Source organism: Mirounga angustirostris, unplaced genomic scaffold, assembly GCF_029215605.1.
Source record: "Mirounga angustirostris isolate CCGP_5_RB_7025 unplaced genomic scaffold, mMirAng1.0.hap1 SCAF_15, whole genome shotgun sequence".
NCBI classification, from domain to species: Eukaryota; Metazoa; Chordata; class Mammalia; order Carnivora; family Phocidae; genus Mirounga; species Mirounga angustirostris.
Window position 1 is genome coordinate 5,078,535 of NW_026991723.1, and position 21,899 is coordinate 5,100,433.

The 21,899-nt window shown below is 39.1% G+C and overlaps 1 protein-coding gene across 3 annotated transcripts in view; it reads left to right on the forward strand.

Moving 5' to 3' along the window:
• LOC123850220 (contactin-associated protein-like 3) overlaps positions 1 to 21,899 on the forward strand; it is a 177,395-nt gene that overhangs the window by 141,913 nt on the left and 13,583 nt on the right. For all 3 annotated transcript variants that reach the window (XM_064580022.1, XM_064580024.1, XM_064580023.1), the window contains exons 15-21: positions 3,698 to 3,825; positions 11,725 to 11,895; positions 12,804 to 13,022; positions 15,020 to 15,259; positions 15,802 to 16,032; positions 17,262 to 17,395; positions 18,204 to 18,291. In XM_064580022.1, the coding sequence (XP_064436092.1) occupies positions 3,698 to 3,825; positions 11,725 to 11,895; positions 12,804 to 13,022; positions 15,020 to 15,259; positions 15,802 to 16,032; positions 17,262 to 17,395; positions 18,204 to 18,291 (1,211 nt within the window). The remainder of the gene's footprint in view (positions 1 to 3,697; positions 3,826 to 11,724; positions 11,896 to 12,803; positions 13,023 to 15,019; positions 15,260 to 15,801; positions 16,033 to 17,261; positions 17,396 to 18,203; positions 18,292 to 21,899) is intronic.

Below are 21,899 nucleotides of genomic sequence, written 5' to 3' on the forward strand. Positions count from 1 at the left end.
AAAATTTTAAAGTCTTTTTTTTAAAGATTTTATTTATTCGACAGAGAGAAAGCATGCACGAGCACATAAGTGGGAGGAAGGGCAGAGCACATAAGTAGGAGGAAGGGCACAGGGAGAGGCAGACTCCCTGCTGAGCAGGGAGCCCAGCAACTTGGGGCTCATCAGAGGACCCTGAGATCATGACCTGAGCCAAAGTCGGATGCTTAACCAACTGAGCCACCCAGGCACCCCAAAATTTTAATGTCTTAATATGGACAACAATTAACTATCACCATATCATGATGCTTTTTAATTTCACCAGAAAACCCCTAATAATCCTAAACTTGTATGTTTCTAATAAAAATGACTCAAAATGTATATAGAAAATAATTGGCTGAAGTGAAAGAAGGAATATACAAGTCAACCATTATAGGAAGAGGTTTAAGCACACATCTGTTAGCAATTGGTAAATCAGGAGGACAAAAATTATTAAGGATACAGAACGTTTTTGAATGAAATCAACCACTTGATTTGGTAGGCACTGAAAATTATAGAATATATAATATTCTTAAGCACACATGGCACATTTTTGCAAACTGATTTTCCTAATATTTCATAGAGCAAAACCCAAAAAATTTTACAGTAGTTGTTATCATATGGACAATTTCTCTGATTACAGTGCATTTAGGTTAGAAATGAATAGTAGAGGGAAAAAAATATATAGGAGGCATTTCAAAGCCACAAATGAATAGAAACCAGGAAATGAAGATTACATTATTCATAGAAAATATGGTTGCCTACCAGGAAAACCCAAGAAGATATATAGAAATATTATTGAAATTAATGAGAATTTAGTAGGGCTACTTACTGAATCTTAGAATAACTGTGAATTCTTATGAAGAGCTTGTTACCATAAGAAAATATCGTAAAAACCTCTTGCAAAATCAACACAAAGACTGTAGTACCTTGGAATAAAGATAACAAAAATATGCAAGACTTTTATGGAAAAGACATCCTAAAACTTTATTATGAGAGTCTAAGAAGACGTATCTAAATGGAGACATCACACGACTGCCATGAGTGGGTAAAATGAGTATTTTCTTGATTCCATTTAATTCCAACGCCAAACATTTGTTTAGTGTCTGGGACGGTGACACGCTGGTAAGATGTACGTGGAAAAGCAGTGGTCGATAACAGTTCTGAAGGTGGAAGCCAGCAGTGGAGCTGGTCATACCGGACATGGAGTGTCCCGGGACTGCAGTAACTGAACAGAGGGGGTTTGCGGAAGGGATGAGCAAATGGACAGAGAGCCTGGGAGCTTTCAAAATAGGGAACTCCAGATGGGGATCATTAGGTTGTCCCCAGTGTAGCTTTCTCCTGAACAATTATGAAATGCGAAAGCTGACCTGATATTTGTTCCCTGTAGCTTTTCCCATGACTCAAAAGTCGTGACGGCTCTGTTATACCTCAGAAAAAGTCTGCTGCAAAACAGCCAGTGGTAAGAAGAATCTCTAGAGCGCTCAGAACTGAAAACAAAAAGGATGCGGCTTTGGAAGTCCTCTCACTGAATGTTTGAAACCTATTGTGAGAAATCATCATGCCCAGATAGGCAATGCTCCCAACTTTTGGGAAAAAAATAGAGAAGCGAGAAAAAAAACCAAAAAACTGAGATATAACTAAATTTCGGCGATTTCGAATGAGTCTGGGGACCATGGCAATGAATATTGTCCTACATGAAGCATGGGCATTTGGGAATGACCTGTGCTGATAAAGAATTTTCAAATCAGAGTTGCTTAAAATTTCCTCAGATTTGGGAAGTTACTTTGCAAACAACAGAATGAAAAAAAGAACTTATTATAATATCTGCTTTAATACACACAATTACCCATTATGATTTTCCTTAAGTTTTTTTGCAGGGCTCTGTGTGCTTTGTCATTGCTAAAAACAATTAAAGTGTAGCTTTTCACTACATTATAAATGTAGCTTTTAAATGGTTCTTTAAAATTCAGGGATACTCAATGAATAACTAATGCACTTACATCTTCCCTCTAGATGTTCTACCAAAAGAGCAATGACAGGAATTAAAATGTTTATTTGTAACGTTTACTGATACTTAACACCAGGAATTAATTTGGTGCGTTAGCCCCACATTTATAACAAATATATTTTCAGACTGACTCCCCCCACAATCCATGACACCTTCTAGCTCGTGACCGACCACCTGTCCCGTTCCCAACAAAGCCAGGTGTTGGGTGTCTGGAATGACCAGCCTGTGTGCTTCCATGCACAGAAATCGCAGGGCCTCACCCAGATAAAGCCCTGGGGTTTTAGTTCGTTTGATTTTTGGAAACTATCTGATTTAAAAAAAATTATTTCTGAACTTTCAGGATAGTCAGTTCAAATTTTCCATATCTTACTCATATGTACTGACATTTTGTTACATTTTTTAAGCAAAATAAAAATGTTAGTAATTTTAAACTTTCTACCTCAAAAGAATATTTTTGATGCCTCAACAGAATGATTAACTATTAAGTGATGCAGATTTTTTTTGAAGCAAAGCTATTAGGCTGAACCATTGGAAATTGCTGATTGTCTTGACTTGCAAAAATGTCAGTTTCAGATGCTTCCATTTGTATATATCAGAGTGAGGGGGGCCTTTGTAATTGTTAGAAATTAAAACTTCCTAGGTTCTACACAGACAGCACCTGAACAATACATTAGACAAACTATTATTTGTTCCTAAATCCAAAGTACATATGTAACTGAAGTACGCAACAAAAATATGAACAACTTACAAGGTGCAGAAAAATCTTCTTTCTTTGCCCAGAGAGGTGGTTGGTGGTACACCCAGCTAACTACCCAGGACCTCTGGCTCTATTCTAGTTTTTGTTGTATTGGAACCATTGACATTAATGCTGTCCTAAATATTCACTTACATGATCTTATTAAATTACAATTACATTTTTGTTATTATTTATAATATCCACTAGGTTTCCTGGGGACATCGATGGTGGTTTTAATGCCCATGTCCCCGACACACAAGGCCTGGCAAGGAAACGCTGTGCACTAAATGTTGGTCGAATGAATAGATGGTGACAATCATGGACAGAGCACTTCCCGTGCATTACCCCATTTATTAATTTTAAGAGCACATTGTATCATACTTTCAATTTGGTTTTGAATCAATCTTTTCTTTATTTTTTTTAATGGATGGCATCAGTAAGTAAGGAAATGCCTAGTACCCACGATAGGAATTTTGGAAAATTTAGTAAAAGAAAAACAATCTGGGAATTGAAAACCTAAATCTTTTCAGTCAGGTGGTTTTTTTGTTGTTGTTGTTTTGTTTTGTTTTTTTTTAATGAAGCCAGGCAGATCTTGCATGTGTTAAGTTCTCCATTTAAATCTTACACGGTGGCTAGATTGGAAAGTGCAGTGAGCTACTTCATTGCAGTGAAAATATAATCTCGTGCCCGCACTGATGGTTATGATTTCGGGCCTGCCCACTTTTTTCTCTGTGGTCACGTAGACAAACAAGGATCTCTGATCCTCAGATGACCTTATTAAATACGTTACTATGTAAGAGTTCATATGAGCTGTTTGATTTCCTTACTGTTATGTATTTACAAATTTAGCTTAATCTTAATGCAATAAGAGACTATTTATTACTTCTCTGGATGTCATTCAGAATAACGATAAGGTGGCCGTATTTGTTTTGTAGGACCAGCGACACAGTAATCCTTTCTCATAAGGAGCACCTGCCAGTCACTCAGGTTGTGATGAGCGCCACAGGCCGACCACAATCAGAAGCGGCTTATGCACTGGGGCCTCTGCTCTGCTGGGGGGACAGTAAGTAGTGGCAAGAGGAACTGTCTTGACCCTGGAAAATACATGTCAATGTTTTAGGAGACATATAGCTGCCTGAGTTCATAAAAACACCATCTATCCTAATAATCTGCATTTCATTAGGAATGTGTTAACTTATAAAAGAAGGGTATCTTGGCATTGTACTTGAGAAAAAAAAAGAGAAATATTATATTACCTTTGGAGTATTTATTTATTTATTTATTTATTTATTATTTTTATTTTTTTAAAGATTTTATTTATTTATTTGAGACAGAGAGAATACACATGAGAGGGGGGAGGGTCAGAGGCAGAAGCAGGCTCCCTGCCAAGCAGAGAGCCCGATGCGGGACTTGATCCCGGGACTCCAGGATCATGACCTGAGCTGAAGGCAGTCGCTTAACCAACTGAGCCACCCAGGCGCCCACCTTTGGAGTATTTAAATCAGACTATTGCTGTGAATGTTCATGGAATGATCTGAAATATTGTATCACCTGGTCAGCAAACATCTAATATCTGCCTACTAAGTATAAGTATTGGATGAGTGCTGAGATGCCTAAAACTGGTAAGATAACGAGAAATGGGGTGACAGAAACTATCAAGGGTACCTCTTCATTAATACCCTCTGACAGTTTTGCAAACCTCAGTGGTCCTAACTCTCCTTACCCCTCCAACTGCATCTGGATTTCTTTTGTATCCTCCCCTCTCCCGAACTAACTGAAATAAAATATATCCACTCTACCTTTAATTTACCTCTTTCTAATCCCTTTTGAATATACTCTCTCCAGGCCTTCTCCTCCATCACTCCCTAAAAACTGCTTTTTCCAGCTCATCAGTGAGACCTCGACATTGCTATATCCAAATTTTACTCTCAGGGGTCATCTGAGTTGACCTGTCAACCACTTTGGTGTCCTCTCCTGATTCACTCTTTGATTCACATCTTTATTTGGCTGCCAGCTTACCCCAAAAATTCTGGGTTTTCCCTCTTTTTTCCTTCCCCGTGCCAGTGGCATCCTGTTGGGGTGCCCCAAGCCTGCATCCTCAGCCCTCCTTCCCTCTGCTCTCCAGTGGTGAGCTGTTTCCAACAGGCTCGTGGCTTTAAATAGCACATTGATGTCAATGAATCCACCATCTATATACCTCAAGCCCAGTTTCCCTGAACTCCCACCTCTGGCATCCAACTGATTATTCTGTACCAAAAATAAAAATGTTTCCACAGCAACCTTCCCCAACTCAGTGCATGGCAACTCCATTCTTCCTTTTGCTTAGACTGAAAACGTGACAGCGACTCATAACTTCTTTCCTCCCTTAACACACATCTGATTCATCCACAAATACAGATCGTATTGCTTCACACTTCAAAAACAGATGCAGAATCCACCACCATGGCCGCCAGCACCTGGATTGTTGCCATGGCTTAACTGGCCTGCCCGCTGCCACCTTCCCCACTTACCTGAGACTCCACATAATGGCCAGAAGGATAAGTCAGGGCACATCAGTCCTCTGGCCCAGACTCTCCAGTGGCATGCGTCTCAGAGGAGAGGCCAAAGTCGAAAGTCCACCAAGGCTGCGGTGGCCGTGCTGCCCTCTGAGCCCATGGAGCCACAACCCTCCCGGGGGCCCCATAGGAGATGTTGCCATGTGAGGAAATCCTGGCATTTCTGAACCTTGCTATTGAAAAAACGTAAGTTTCCTACTTCAGATGACAAAAATATTGAGAGGTGGGTCGTCAAAATGTAAAGAACATAGTGATGTGCCTTGACTGATGATAGTACGAAGCATTGTTTTTCCCACTCATGACCTTAAACTGCAGACCACAGCTCTGTGTCCGGATAAGATGAATGAAGCACGCCCACCTCATCTCTCGCACTGAGTCTCCCTATAAAACCTGGGCAGAAGGCCTGAAACAGTTATCTCAGGACCCTGGGAAGCAAACAGCAGCAAGAAAGAGAAACCAGAATGCACCACTTGCTTTTTCCTCCAGCATCTGTTGGCCAAGCCAGACGTGGGCACTGGGTCACAGACAGAGAGGTCCCAGGAGAAGCCCTCTACCCCTGGCTGGAGGAGGGAACATAGAATTCCTAACTCTCAGGGAATGCAGGAATCCCATTTCCCTCTTTTTCTATCCAGGCAGACCCATGGCAATAGCAGCAGAAGTTGTCCTGTGGATGCACAAGAGCCAGGACCTTGGAAGGGGACTTTCGTTCTGAATAGGACAGCTGTGGCTCAGAGATGGTGGGAAGACTCCTCTTATTCTGTTTTCTTTCTCCACTCACCCATCGCTTGGCAATGGACTTGGTACAGTTGCATAGGAGAGCACTGTGGAGCAGTCTCAATAGAGCCCATTTTCTGGTTCTGTGACTGAAAAGGGAGACCAGGGAACCAGAAAGTACCTGGAAGAGCAGAGGGAGGTGACAGTTCAGGAAAGCATGCTATATGTTGTTTATGAAGTCCTGGGCTCACCTCAGAGTGACACATGCATGGATCTGATCCTAATTGTAAACCCAAGAAGTTGAGAACTGAGCCGAGAGTCTCAGACCCAAGACCCAGGCTGGCCACTGGATGGTCCACGAGTAGGGGAGAGCTGAGTCGTGCTGCAAAGGCTTTGAAAACTGGACCACCATTAGAGAGAGCCCACAGAAGGCAGGTTGGAATGTGTGGCCAGATCTTAACCAGGCCAACTGCACCCCGATGTTTATAGCAGCAATGTCCACAATAGCCAAACTGTGGAAAGTGCCAAGATGTCCATTGACAGATGAACGGATAAAGAAGATGTGGTATATATACACAATGGAATATTATGCAGCCATCAAAAGGGATGAGATCTTGCCGTTTGCAATGATGTGGATGGAACTGGAGGGTATTATGCTGAGCAAATAAGTCAAACAGAGAAAGACATGTATCATATGACCTCACTGATATGAGGAATTCTTAATCACAGGAAACAAACTGAGGGTTGCTGGAGTGGGGGGTGGGGTGGGAGGGATGGGGTGACTGGGTGATAGACACTGGGGAGGGTATGTGCTCTGGTAAGCGCTGTGAATTGTGCAAGACTGTTGAATCTCAGATCTGTACCTCTGAAACAAATAATGCAATATATGTTAAGAAAAAAAAAAAAGAAGAAGAAGGTAGCAGGAGGGGAAGAATGAAGCGGGGGAAATCGGAGGGGTAGACGAACCATGAGAGATGATGGACTCTGAAAAACAAACTGAGGGTTCTAGAGGGGAGGGGGGTGGGAGGATGGGTTGGCCTGGTGGTGGGTATTGAGGAGGGCACATTCTGCATGGAGCACAGGGTGTTATGCACAAACAATGGAACACTACATCAAAAACTAATGATGTAATGTATGGGGATTAACATAAGAATAAAAAAATTTAAAAAATAAAAAAACCTAAATAAATTAAAAAGAAAAAATAAAATGTGTACATATATATGTATAAAATCAACATGTTCCACAACATTAAAACAAAGCCCAGAGTTCATTAATATCATATTTAAAATATCTAGGAAATAATCCAAAATTACTTAGCACAAAGAACCAGGAAAATGTAAGCTGGCTTAGGAAAATATAATCAACAGATACTAATGCAGATATGACACAGAGGTTAGAATTAATTGATAAAGAGTTTAAAACAGCTATTACATAAGAACTCTAAAAAGTAATCATAAACACTTTGGTAGCAAAGAGAAAAAGAACATTTCACGAAAGAAATAAGATATATAAAGAGCTAAATGAAAACTTTAGAACTGAAAAATATGGAACTGAAATAAAAGATGCCCTGGGTGGGCCAAAGAGTGGATCTGAGATGAGACAGTCATTGGCCTTAATGACAGTAATGACTCATCTGACCAAAAGAAAGAAAAAAATCTAAAAATGAACAGGGCCTCAGGGAACTGTGAATCAACAACAAAAGATCTAACATTCATATAATTGAACATCCAGAAGCAGACAGAAGTGTGGTGCTGTAAAAAAAAAAAAAAATTGAAAAAAAATGGCTGAAAAATGTCCAAGTTTGGCAAAAAACAGACTTGAGAAGTTGAATGAACTTGAAACAGGATAAACTCAAAGAAAGTCACCTCCAGATACATCATTATCAAACTGCTGAAAACAAAGGCAATGAGGGATGTTTTGATATCAGCCAGAGAGAAGAATGATACATCATCTATAGGTGTTCACCTACTCAAATGGCAGTGACTTTCTCATTAAAAATATGGAAGCCAGGAAGGAAGTGGCAAAACATTTGTCAAGTGCTAAAAGTAAAGAATTGTCAGTCTGGAATTCTATATTCAGCAAAAATCTCCTTCAGGGATGAAGATAAAATAAAGAAATTCTCAGGTGAAGGAAAGCTAAAAGCATTCCTTACTAGAAAATACTTTAAAAGACTTTCTAAAGCAAGATTCAGACAGAAGGGAAATGATATCAGAAGGAAATTTGGGACATCAGGGGTGGACAATCAGCATTAGAAATGGTAAACATCAGGGTACATATGATAGACTATTCTCCTGTGGAGTTATTTTAAGTATACTTGTGGGTTTCAACCCAACTTGTGGGTTGAAAGCAAAAAATACAACATTATTTCATAGGAATTTTAATTTGTACAGATGAAATACATTTGGCAACAACAAATAAAGGGACTCAGTAAAATGACAGAATCGTTGGCGAGATTTTGACATATGAATCCAAGTGGTTAAAATGTACATTCTGAGCAGACTCTGAAAAGGTAAGTATATATATTGTCATTCCTAAAATAACTAATCAAGGAACTGCTACAGACAAACAAAAATAGAATACTAAAAAATGTTTAACCCAAAAGGAGATAGAAAAGGGGAAACAGAAGAACAAAAAAGCATAACAAATAGGAAAAAATAATAAAATGGTAGAACCAAATTAAACCTGTCAACATTTGTCTTTAATATGACTGGTCTAAACAAACCAATTAAAGGACAGATTGTTAGGACTCAACTATGTACTATGTACAAGAAACTCACTTCAAATATCATGACATCATAAGTTTAAAAAGAGGGACAGGAAAAGATATACTACACAAACACTAATTACAAGAAAGCTGGAGTTTCTGTATTAAAGTTTTTGCTTGAAAGCATAGAAAATTAATAGATACAAAAAGGAGATTAAGAATACATGAGAATCCTAAATGTGTATACTAATAACTGAGCTTCAAAATACATAAAGCAACAACTGACAGGATGGAAAGGGGAAGTAGACAAATTCATAATTATAATTAGAGAATCCAATACTCCTCTCTCATTAACCTTTGGAACTAATAGGGGAAAACAAGCAAAGTGTACATAAAACCTGAATGTCACCACAAACCAACAGAATTTAATTGACATTTATGGAACACCCTACCAACAGTAAAATACATATTCTTTTCAAATGCACATGGATACACCATATTCTGTGTCACAAAACAAACTTGAGCACATATCAAATAAATCATACAAAATACATTCTCTGGCATAAATGAATTAAACTAGAAACAAAGAACAAAGAGACTGAGAAAGTCTCCAAACCCTTAGAAATTAAACACCAGATTGCTAAATAATAAATGAGTCAAGGAGGTCTCAACAGACATTATAAAATAAATTGATCTGAATGAAAAGGAAAATACAACATATCAAAAACGGTGGGAGGCAGTTATGGCAGTGCTTAGAGGGATATTAATAGCATTAAGTGCTTATATTATGAAAGAAAAAGGTGTCAATAATTTAAGTTTTTACCACAAGAATTTAGAAAAAGAAGAAAAAAATCTCAAAATAGCAGAAGGAAGGAAATAATAAACATAAGAAGAGAAATCAATTAAAAGCACAGATCTATAAAAACAAAACATATTTTTGTAATATCAATAAAATAGATAAATCTTTAGCAAAACTAGAGAAGAGAAATATTACCAGTATGAGGAGTAACAGCTAGCGTATCACTACAGACCCTACAGACATCAATAGTATAATAATGACATACTACAAACAACTCTACACACATAAATTCTCTAACATAGATAAAATAGACCAATTCCTTGAAAACCACTAACTACTAAAACTCACCCAAGATGAAAGAAACAACTGGAACAGACCTAAAAGTATTGATGGAATTGAATCCAGTCTGAGATGACTTCTCACTGGTGAGTTCCACCAAAGAAGAAATAACATCATGTTTATACAATCTCTTTTGGAAAATAGAAGAGGAAATTCTTTCCAACATTTTATGAGGGCCAGCATTGCCCCAATCCCCAAACTAGACAAAGAAAATGCAAAAAAAAAAAAAAAAAATTAAAAAAGAGATAACTGTGGACAACATCATCACAGACATATATGCAAAAATCCTCAACAACATTAGCTCTTAACCCAGGAATATTTAAAAGAATAATATACCATCGCCAGCTGGGGTTTACCTCAGGATACAAGGCTGATTCAGTGCAGCTGACCCTGGAACAACATGGGTTTGAACTGGGCAGGTCCACTTATGTACAGATTTTTTTTTCAAGAAATACAGTACAGTCCTGTAAATGTATTTTCTCTTCCTTGTGATTTTCTTAATAATATTTTGTTTTCTCCAGCTCACTTTATTATAAGAATATGGTGTATAATATATGTAACATACAAAGTGTGTGTTAATCCAGTGTTGATGTTATTGGTAAGACATCCAGTCAATCGTAGGCTATTAATAGTTAAGTTTTTGGAGGGTCAGAAGTTACACGTGGACGTTCAACTGTGCGAAGGTCAGTGCCCCGACCCCCTTGTTGTTCAAGGGTCGACCATATTTGGAAGTCAATCAATGTCATCTACCATATTAACAGTTTAAAGAAGAAAAATCACACAAGATGCTTTTTCTGCATCAATGGATATGAACACAATCATTTGAATTATGATGATTATATTATGAACATGATAAATTTATATCAGGTAGCATTCACAATAAAATTCTTAGCAAACTATGAATAAAAGGGAACTTCTTCATCCTAATAAAAGGTGTCTGTATATGGAACAGCTAGCATCATAATTACTGGTGAAAAACTGAATTCTTTCCCTCTAAGAGCGGGAACAAGATAAGGATATTCAATCTCATCACTTCTGTTCTATAACTTCAATCGTACTGGAAGTCCTAGCCAGTGCAGTAACATAAGGAAGTAAATAAGTGCATCTAGGTTGGAAAGCAAGAAAGAAAACTATTCACAATTACATGTGTGATCAGCACAAATGTTTATAGCAGCTCTGTTTGTGAATGACCAAATCTGGAAACCACACTGACATTCTCAAATGTGGACAAAGAAATGGTGGCCCCATCCACATGATGAAATACTACAGAGCAGCAATAACTTGTGGCAACCTGAATGAATCTCAGAGGCTTTACACTGAGTGAAAGAAGCCATTCTCAAAAGGTTACCTACTGCATGACTCCGTTTATATGACACTTGGAAAAAGCACAACTATAGATCATGATCAGCAGGGCTTAGGGGCGTGAGGAGGGTGTGACTATAAGCGAATAGCAAGAGGGAGTTTTTGGGGGAGATGGAACTGTCCTTTATCCTGATTTTGGTGGTGGTTATACAAATCTACGCATGTATTAAACTTCATCTAACTGTGCATCCCCCAAAAGTCAATTTTACTCAATGATAATTTTTAAATAATATTGTTTTCTAAAAAACAGGACATTTCCAGTGATTATCTCTCCACTCAGTTGCAGTCTTGTCCATCTTAATCCTTGAAAGAGTCACTATTTGGATATTCACATTGTGACTGTATGTTCAGAAGAACCCCCAAATGAAGGCTTACAAAGATAATAAATGCACTTAGTGGTAAAAAAAAAAAATGCTAGAAATAAAAAATGTGGTTGTTATTCTGTTTCATTGCTATTGTGACTGTCTTTTTTTTTCTTTTTGGAAACAGATTCATTTTGGAATTCCGCTTCCTTCAATACCGAGACTTCATACCTTCACTTCCCTACGTTCCGTGGAGAGCTCAGTGCTGATGTGTCTTTCTTTTTTAAGACGACAGCTCCTTCTGGGGTGTTTGTAGAGAACCTGGGGATCACAGACTTCATCAGGCTAGAGCTGCACGGTGAGTCGCCCCCTGGGCAAAGCCACCAGGCGCTCAGTACTTAGCAATATCCCTTTTGGAACCTAATTCCCAATGTATTGCCACGCTTTCTTTGTCACTTGTATTTCTTTAGTACATACTAAAGTTCTATGACCTTTTTTTAAGATTTATTTATTTGAGAGAAAGAGAGCAAGGTTGTCGGGGGAAGAGGGAGAGAGAGTCTTAAACAGACTCCGTGATGAGCGTGGAGCCCTGTGCAGGTCTTGATCTCATGACCCTGAGATCACAACCTGAGCCCAGACCAAGAGTCGATGCTTAACCAACTGAGCCACCCAGGAGCACCTAAAGTTCTACTATTTTAAATCCTTATTTTTAATAGAGAGTAAAACAGTGATTCACAAAACACACAGCAGTCTGTCCAATTTTGTGCTACCCTAACTCTGTGTGCAATCAGGATATTTTAAACCAAACTGGTCTGATAACTACTCACTAAATTGAAGAATCATGTCATGTAATTGACTCCTCACATTGTTTATGCATGTACACAAGGCTTAATTCCTTGCTTCAAAATTTCATGTGGGGCTTTTTAAATAAAGTATATGAAAATTTAAATTTAAATAAATTCACTGATATATATGAAGGCAGATCACAGGTCAGTTTTCTTCTCATAGGGAAAGATCTCTACTGCTTCGGGTTTAGCAAGATGGAGGGTGTGCTCTGAAGAGGAATATGACAAAATGGCTTTGTTTTTCTTCCTCCAGGATACAAATTTATTTTGCCCTCCTAGCCAGCTCAGAGTGACATTTGTCTGCATCAATGTCACCATCTGCTTTCATAAGGAGCGTGTCATGCAGCTTCCCTCCTATCTCTCAAGACTGAGTTTCTTCCCCTGTGAATGAACCAAGCTACTCTCCTATCTGTATTTGCAGCTCCTGCAGAAGTGACCTTTTCCTTTGATGTGGGGAACGGGCGTTGTGAGGTCACAGTGCAGTCTCCCACTCCCTTTAATGACAACCGGTGGCACCACGTGAGGGCAGAGAGGAATGTGAAGGAGGCATCGCTTCAAGTGGATCAGCTCCCCAGCAAGACGCAACCTGCACCCCCTGACGGGCATGCCCGCCTACAACTCAACAGCCAGCTCTTTGTGGGTGAGTGTGGACGCTCTCTTGCTGAACTGTGCTGACGGAGAGACCCAGAGAAGATGCTAACCGTACGGCGGTGACGGCCGCAGGTGCACATTGCTTCTGGCCGCACCGTGTACCAAGAGCTCACGCAGGAGTCAGCCTCTCTTTCCATAGATTATTGTTAATACAGTTTCCATAGAACGTTGTTAGTGATTGTTGCTTCCATCAATTTCCCAGTTCATGGATGAGCTAATGGAGGTTCAGAGAGATCGAGTGACTGAGTCTAGAAACTCAAATAGAAGAGAAATCCAATCCCTGGTGGATGGATTCCCAGGCTTGCACTCAATAGTATCGATGACTTGCGTTTGTTTTAGTTACTTCTTATCAATACTGTTTCTAAAACAATTAGCAATTTTCATCCAATACTCCCGCTTCACTTCTCAGTGAAGTTGGGGAACCTGCCATGTGACTGTGACAGAATTCTCCAGGGTCCCCCCGCCCCCAAACACAGACTGCAGGAGGACTCACATGGCTGTGCCCCACGGGACCAGCGCCGCCCTCCTCTGCTGCTCAGGCCTTGCAAATGCCAGGTTCAAACCCGGGCTGGCTCCATCCTTGCTGCCACTCTTCAATGATTAAAGCTCTGGGTAGTGGGAGTCTTCCTTTTCATTTACTTGCTTATTTTTTTTAATACTTTTTTTTCTCAAAGGGAAAGATAAGTTTCGCTACATTACTTTTCAGGCAACTCTATTCTAATTTGGAAACCAAGCAGATCAATGAGGTAGCTCTTACTTGGTCATTTCTCATGTATTTTCAAGTAAATAAGGATGCAGTCCAATTAAAAACTGATATAAATCACAGATTAGCATGCAGTCTGCTTTGCCAGAGGACATCCACGGCATCTGGGGGCTAGTGCAGTGCAGGGAGTTGTGTGTGTGTGTGTGTGTTGTGTGTGTGTGTGTGTACAACCCATGGTACATAAAACTCCACTTCAAGGCTTCCCATCAAATCATGAAACTGGGAATCAAATTAAACAATTTTATTTTCTGATTTGTAATCCTGAGGATCATCTAGGAAAAAAGTGTGCATGAACACCTACCTAGAATCAACATCCCCACTGAAATAATGTTTCTAGAGCTTGAGAAGCTAGCGGAAAATTCTGATCTGGTGTATGTACCCCAGGCTCACCGAGTCAGAATCCCTAGGAACGAACCCCAACTCTGTTTTAGCAAGCACTCCAGTGATCCCTGGGCTCCCAGATTTGAAATCAGGCTCACATGAGACATGATAGAAAGACAGAGAGCTATACAGTGTTCAGTGACTATTACCCTGCCTGACCTCAGAGCTCGCAGGCTGGAGCGAGGCAGGCCTGAGGGCCTAGGTTTTAATATCCCCCCTCTGCCTTCGCTTTCTCTGACCACTCCTCAATTCCTTTTCACAGGGTTGTTACTGGGAGCGCTTCTAAGAAGGGATGATATTACATATACAATTTGTTATCTATATAACAAATGTATAACAAATATGTAACAAAATATATATAACAAATGCATATACAAATTATAATGTATATTATATATAAAATATATATGCTATATATAAATTTGTGCGTTACAAATCTGTAATATATATTATATTGCAAAGATTTTCAACTATCTAACTTTATCGTGCATGTCACAGTTTATAGACTTAAACTCTAAAAAGGATAGATGGGTCTTTTTTTTTTTTTATGAAGGAACCAATGTAAAAGTGTACAAATCTTTCTAAATATCACTTGAAGAAGTATTTTTAGAATAAATATTTACCAAGGTCATCTTCAAAAATATTTTTGTCAATGGTTTATTCGGTATCATTTGATGATTCTTAATATGTGATCAGCCTGTGTTTTCAAACTTGTATGTGTTCGTAAAACTTTCGGCGGGTCGCTCTTTTGACCTTGTCAGTACGGCCTCAGTTGGATGTGGAGTCGAGATGCCACCAAGACACCCAGGAGCACGTTTGCAGTTGTGGTGTTTCCCTTGTAGGCGGGACGGCCACCAGACAGAGAGGCTTCCTGGGGTGCATTCGGTCGCTGCGGGTGAACGGGCTGGCCCTGGACCTGGAAGAAAGGGCCACAATGACACCAGGCGTGGAGCCGGGGTGCTCAGGACACTGCAGCAGTTACGGACACCTGTGTCGTAACGGAGGGAGATGTAGAGAGAGACCCGGGGGCATCACTTGTGACTGTGCCTTCTCCGCGTATGACGGGCCATTCTGCGAGAGCGGTGAGTGTGCCCCGCAAGCAGGATGGGGACAGGGAGGCACCTCGTTTGGCTGCTCGCCTTGTGTTTCTGGCATTTGACCCTGTAAAGGAAGGATAAGGCAGTTCTCTGTGATTGGCTAAAGTAGAGCTGTTTCTCTCCCAAATTCGTCCCTTTATGATTCTATTCTTGAGAAGCTCGTGAGGACTTCTGTTGGATCCAGCATCATCGATGCAACACTGAGGAGAACAGTAACTCTAAGTATATGTTTACACTCGGCATTTAATGCTCTGTAAATCTGAGATGAAGCATTTTGTGGGCCATAATAAAATATCGTTACTCAGTTCTACGTCATGCGAATTTGCATGGGGATAAGTTATCTTTTTATCCATATTTTATTATTTTTTAATCTGAAATATTTTTAAATTTAAAAACACCCAGTAAAGCATGACATTCTTGTTTTCTCTCTTGAGATATTTAAGGGTTAGAGATAGTGTGTAAATACACGTAGAGAAGAGCCTTGCATTCACGTAGTGTTAACATAACAAAAATGAGTGTCATTCCAGAGATTTCTGCGTATTTTGGAACTGGCTCATCAGTTATCTACAACTTTCAAGAACATTCTAATTACACCTCCAGTAAGAACTCCAGCTCCTTTGCAGCTTTATTTCATGAGGATCTGACGCTGGCTGGCGAAATGGCCACACTGAGCTTCCGGACCACAGGGACGCCCAGCTTACTCCTCTATGTGAGCTCCTTCTATGAGGAGTACCTGTCCGTTATCCTTGCCCCCAATGGTGAGTGTTGAGACTGTAAGAACAAGAAGACTGAATTAGAAAATTAGGACCACAATGAGGAGGACCCTTTAGGTGTTAAACTACACAGAGGAAACACAATTGCATGGCTTGCAATTCTCGTTCTATCAGGGGTGGTTTATTTTTCATGATAACCTCAAGTGTTTATCACTAAAGTTAACATTTCTGTGATTACATTTCAGATACATTTCTCCCACGAAAGTTTGATCATTTTAGGTATTTGATGTGCAGCTATGCTTCTTGCTATTCTGGGAAGTCTTTCCTTCTGTACATGAATAAATTAGTTTTGCAATTGACTTTGAAACAAGATATCTCGTTTTATACATGGAAAATATTTCCTCGTCCTTCTGAGTGAAGTAAAGAAATATATTAAACTATCTAAAATCCACTATTCCTAAGGATCAGATGAATATGATTGTTCTTTACTCATCAGTGATTGAGAAATCATTCATGTCATATCTACATACAAAGAAAAGTGGGATGAGAGCTACCCAACCCATGGCCACCAAGTCTTTCCAAGACTGTTCAAGATGGAGAATTAAACCAAGCTATAACCTTGCTTCACAGGGAGGAAGGGCAGAGACTTACGTTCCAGAGGATCTATTACAGGCAGTATGGGAGTTATGGGATAGTGGGCATATCTGTGAAGGGCATCAGGAAATTTAGATATTGTAGCAAATCATTTGTCTTTCCTCTGTTTCTTGATTATGGCAGAAACATTAGGAGAAAAATTCTGGTTGTGCAAAAAAAAAAATTCATTATGCAAATGTCAGCAATACATTAAAATGCATTAAAATAAGTCATATTAAAAGAAGTGATGCTTATAGAAACTGAATGTTAATGCAATATTGCTTGAGGTTTTACCATTTAATACTATGAATACCACATGAATAATTAACTTCGAGCCTAGCTCCGAGTTCTCATATGCTTAACTTAGAGTTTTTCCTTTAGCTAAGGAAAATGGAAGAACTTGGAAAAAGACCATTTGGTCTTGACTTTTTAAATAGCATAATTGGATTCTGAATTCAGCCCCAGAATAGCACACAAATGATCACTCTTCCAGGAACAGGAATTATTGGTGTCCTTAAGCAAGTGCTCAATAAATTCAAATTATATGAAATAAATAAAAACAAAATGTGCTTTAAAACCTGCATTGACGTTTTTTATAAAATTCCTTTTTAGTTAAAAATGTCATTTTTTGTCTTCTTTAGGAAGTTTGCAGATCAGGTATAAGCTGGACAGGCACCAGGAACCTGATGTTTTTAACTTTGGTTTTAAAAACCTCGCCGATGGGCAGCTTCACCAGGTGAAGATTCACAGAGAAGCGGCTGTGGTCTCTGTAGAGGTAAGGGGTAGATTCACAAAGGCAACAGTAACCAAACTTGTGACACTTAGTGTATGACCTCCAGCAAGACTTTGATAATAAATCCTAGTAAAAGAGATACATATTCAGCACAGTCTTCCCGTAAAGTCCTGGGGACAGAAAAAGTAGTTAAAGTGTTTTATTTAACAATGTTGTTTGTTTGTTTAGCAAGAGGCTGACAAGGTTCTTATTAATATTTGACCACTTAAAATACCAAGCTGTCCTTATCAGTAGGGGAATGTTGTCTAGTTTCTCCCAGCGATTCCTCGAGATACTCCAATGGGAACCTGTTCCAATCTGACTACAAAAAAAGCAAGGCCTGCAGAAATGTAAACACAAAGGGAAAAGCAAGATTTTGCTTAAAGTGGGAATACATTTTTTAAAAGCATCAGTGTTTAAATTATTCATTGTCACTGGGTTTTGAAGAATAACCTTTATATATTGAATCTGTGTGAATAATACCTTTTGCTGCTTCGTGTTACTAATTTCTATTTGAAATAACTAAAAGTTTAAGGTTTGAAATAGCTTATTGCATCCCTTTGTGGATTGTACCAATTATAGATCCTTAAACCATGAAGACAAATAAAGGGAAAAGAATAGGCAATGGGGTGGTGTGAAATCTGAGGTATTATAAAAATTGTTATGAAACCATTTTCTCCTTTAACCTTTGTGATAGCTCGAATGTATGGCTCATTTTTACCATTTTTCTTGGTCTCCCTCTGATTCTCATTCTCTTATCATCAAAACTGCTCTCTATTTTGATGTTTGCTTCTCGTGGAATATTTAATAGGTTAACCAGAATGCAAGGAGACAAGTCATCCTGTCATCAGGGACAGAATTCAATGCTGTCAAATCCCTTATGTTGGGGACAATTTTAGGTAAGTGTCAGAAAGAGCGGTGTCCCCCCACCTCCCCCAACCCCATGACATGGATCAGAAGTGTTAGGTTGCAAACACAGGAAGCGTTCATCATGCTGAAAGAAGCTCCTTGTCATATTCATGGTTTCCCAGTGAGTGACAATCAAGGTAGAAGCTGCTCTTTTGTCTGAGTGTGCCTGTAATCACCAGGAAGGGCTGTCTGTAGGTGAGCCAGAGTGATCCCTGGGAAGTTCCTCCACACTTACCCTCTCCCTTGGCAATCAAGCAGAATGAATCTTGGTATTTTTCTAACAATTGAGGAAAGGCGAAATTAAAGCAGGTATCACGTTCACAAATTATATATTAATCAGGGGTCAAATGCAGAATCATTCAATGATAAATATAAATTTATATTTACAAGAAGAAGAGAAAAGACTTAATTTTCTTTTAGCAAGTGAATACGTGTGGGGCAGTAGGCCGGGCCCTGTTCTGAGATGTGTTCAATGGTCCCAACTACTCTTGGAAAATCAGGACCTGAAGATCCCACACATACTCTTTATGACTCTGAGTTATTCTCCATTAAAGTAGGAGAGTAAAAGCATACTATACTACTTAGGCATCAAATTATTTATGCCTTTATTTTTCCCCTTGAATTAAATTGAAATAAAAATAAATTTTGAAAGGTATCTTTTCTTTTTGATCTTTTATATGTAAACTGTATGTGCTTCGATATTTAAAGTTATATGGGAGAAATCTTGTGGTTTTGTGTATTATTCCTGCTCTGGTATGTGACATCCATCTGGCTCTGTTTAGTCCTAGATAATTCATGGAATCTTTATTACCTTTTCAGCCATTTGTACATTGGTTCTTTGATCATTTCTTCTACCCCGCCCCCCACACATATATAACATCTTACAAACTTGGGAGATTTAGAGACAGCACATGGGCGGATATTCAAAATACGGTGAGAAGCACAGTAACTATTAAAACGACCACATTTTTCAAAAAGATGATGGGCAATAAAATGATGAGTTCTTATTTTTCAGAGGAAATGTGACAAATCCCAGCGTGCCCCTTGTAAAAGGTAAAAACAAACGCGCATCGTTTAGATGGTACAGCATAAATGGAAGCTCCATGTTGGTCATGTGCAGTTACAGGTGCAGGTTAAGCCAGTTAAGGAGGGTCCCGGAGTGCTTTGCTGTGAAAATATAGTTTTGGCACCATATGATGAATAGCAACTTCAGGCTGAAGTGGTAGTCCTGCTTTCTAATCACGCCTCAAGGTGGATAAAGAATTGGCCTCCACGATGTGCTGTTAGGAAAGCAGCTTGCGCTGCAGGTGCTTTGGTGTGGCTCATTGTTCCTGTCCCTTCTGCACATACAGAATAGTCATCGAGCAGTTAGCACAGAAATACAAATGAGAACAGTTGTTTCCCCTGGAGCGTTGGGAGAAGTTTCTAGCTATGGCAGCCCATCGGAGAGGGAGGGGGACTATCTCAGTCTCTAATGTGTCATTTCTGGACATCCATGTTTTCGTGTATTAGTAGATTTTTTATTCTATTTTTTTCAAGTTTTTATTTAAATTCTGGTTAGTTGACATACAGTGCAATATTAATGTCAGGTGTAGAATTTAGTGATCCATCACTTACATACAACACCCAGTAGATTTTTTTATTCTATTTAAAACAGTGGCATAGGGCGCCTGGGTGGCTCAGTTGGTTAAGCGACTGCCTTCGGCTCAGGTCATGATCCTGGAGTCCCTGGATCGAGTCCCGCATCGGGCTCCCTGCTCAGCAGGGAGCCTGCTTCTCCCTCTGACCCTCCTCCCTCTCATGTGCTCTCTCTCTCTCATTCTCTCTGTCTCAAATAAATAAATAAATAAAATCTTTAAAAAAAAACAAAACAGTGGCATAGTATAGAAAACCACAAGAACTGGGAGAACAATGGAAAGAAATAAGCTCCTCCTCTGGCATTCACCCATGAGAATAACAGTATACATTTAGCTGGAGGATATTATGAAGTTCCTAAAAATTCAAAGCCCACTTTGAGTTTCACAGAACAGCGGGATGGAACCCCGTCCTTGGCTGTCAGGTGAATAAGATAATTGTTTTTAACATCCAAGGGGAAAAGAATTTGCTCCCTTTTTATCTGATGCTGAGCTCCAGTCTCTGGCCCGACGGAGAGTTACTATCCTTGGTTTGAACAGAGTGAGGAATGGATCATCTTAGGGGTGTGCAAGCCTCAGCGCTGGGCTCCCATACAGGGGAGGTCTGTGAGTGGGGAGATGACCCCGTCTGCCCCCAGCAGTGTCATCCCCCCTTCCTTGTGGGAGCAGGTGTCTGTGTGCATTCTTTTCCCAGCCATGAGGACAGATAGGGTCAAGGAACAAAAGGAACACACCCACACAGCTGCCTGTCGTCAGTGACTCCAGCCTCTGACAGGAGAGATGAGGCAGGTTCAGAAGTGTCTGTGACTCAAGGTAGAAAAGTTGCCATCAGGAAGTGTGAAATTGATGAAGAAATATTTTTAAAGACAATTTAGCTTTGAATTTATTATCTGTAAAAAGATATAACATAGATTATGGAAATTGATTTAATAACTAAACTGCCTTATATAAAGAAAATCATTTTAATTAAAAAAGGAGAATAATACATTTTATCATATAAATTTTTATTTTCTACAAGTTAATATATAGAGGGCAATAGCATGGAATCGAAGATGTTAATGTTTCAAGAATGGTATAGTCAAAAGCATCTCTCTTAGGCTATAAAAATTAAAGTTGAAATTCAGCAATGAAGTTTATTGCCTGAAGAAATTGAATCTCATAAAATTATAAATATTCATTTCATCTGTACCTAGAGGTACTCATCTTGATCAAAGGCTAATAAAACTTTTCATGTTTTGGATAATTTTATTTCAGGATAGCTTCTAGTTACCAGTTAGTAACTATGAATAGACTACTATTTTTTGTTCAGATTTGGAAAATATAAACTGAGCTTCCTTTCATAAACTGATAGTAAAATAGACCAACAGATTGGCTAATAAAGAGCCATTAATTTTTCCAAAGAAAGTTGTCTCAAACCATGGCAAGATATCCAGTACTTATTTTTGGTTAGCTACTTTGACTCAAAGAGCTATCCATTCATTAAAAATGCTTTGGTGGTCCCTGATGTGCACTTGTATTTCCCTGGACATTTTGAATGCTTAGCAACAAGACATACTGTACCTGCCCTCAAGGCACTTGCAATATAATAGGGAATATAAAAAATAAAATAGTGTTTATGATGAATCTAATTTATCATTATTATTATTTACCCTAATGTGCTTTGGGAAAGATGGCTCAGGATCATCTTCTAAATTAACAGGCTGCTCTTGTTCTTCCCATTCTTCAGTGGTCTTATTAATGATGGCCACTCAGGTTAAGTGTTCCCAGTTACTATAAAATAATTTTAGTAAAATCCTAGTTTAAATGCAAATCATTAGATTTCTAATTTTCTGTCTAGTCTTGACTTGGATGTGGCCTTAATCCTAAAGTATGAGAGCTTTAAAATACAACAACCCAGTGAGGTGCCCTAGCATTTTTACTAAGTTTTATTTCTCTGAAGACTTTTGTATAAATGATATTCTGTT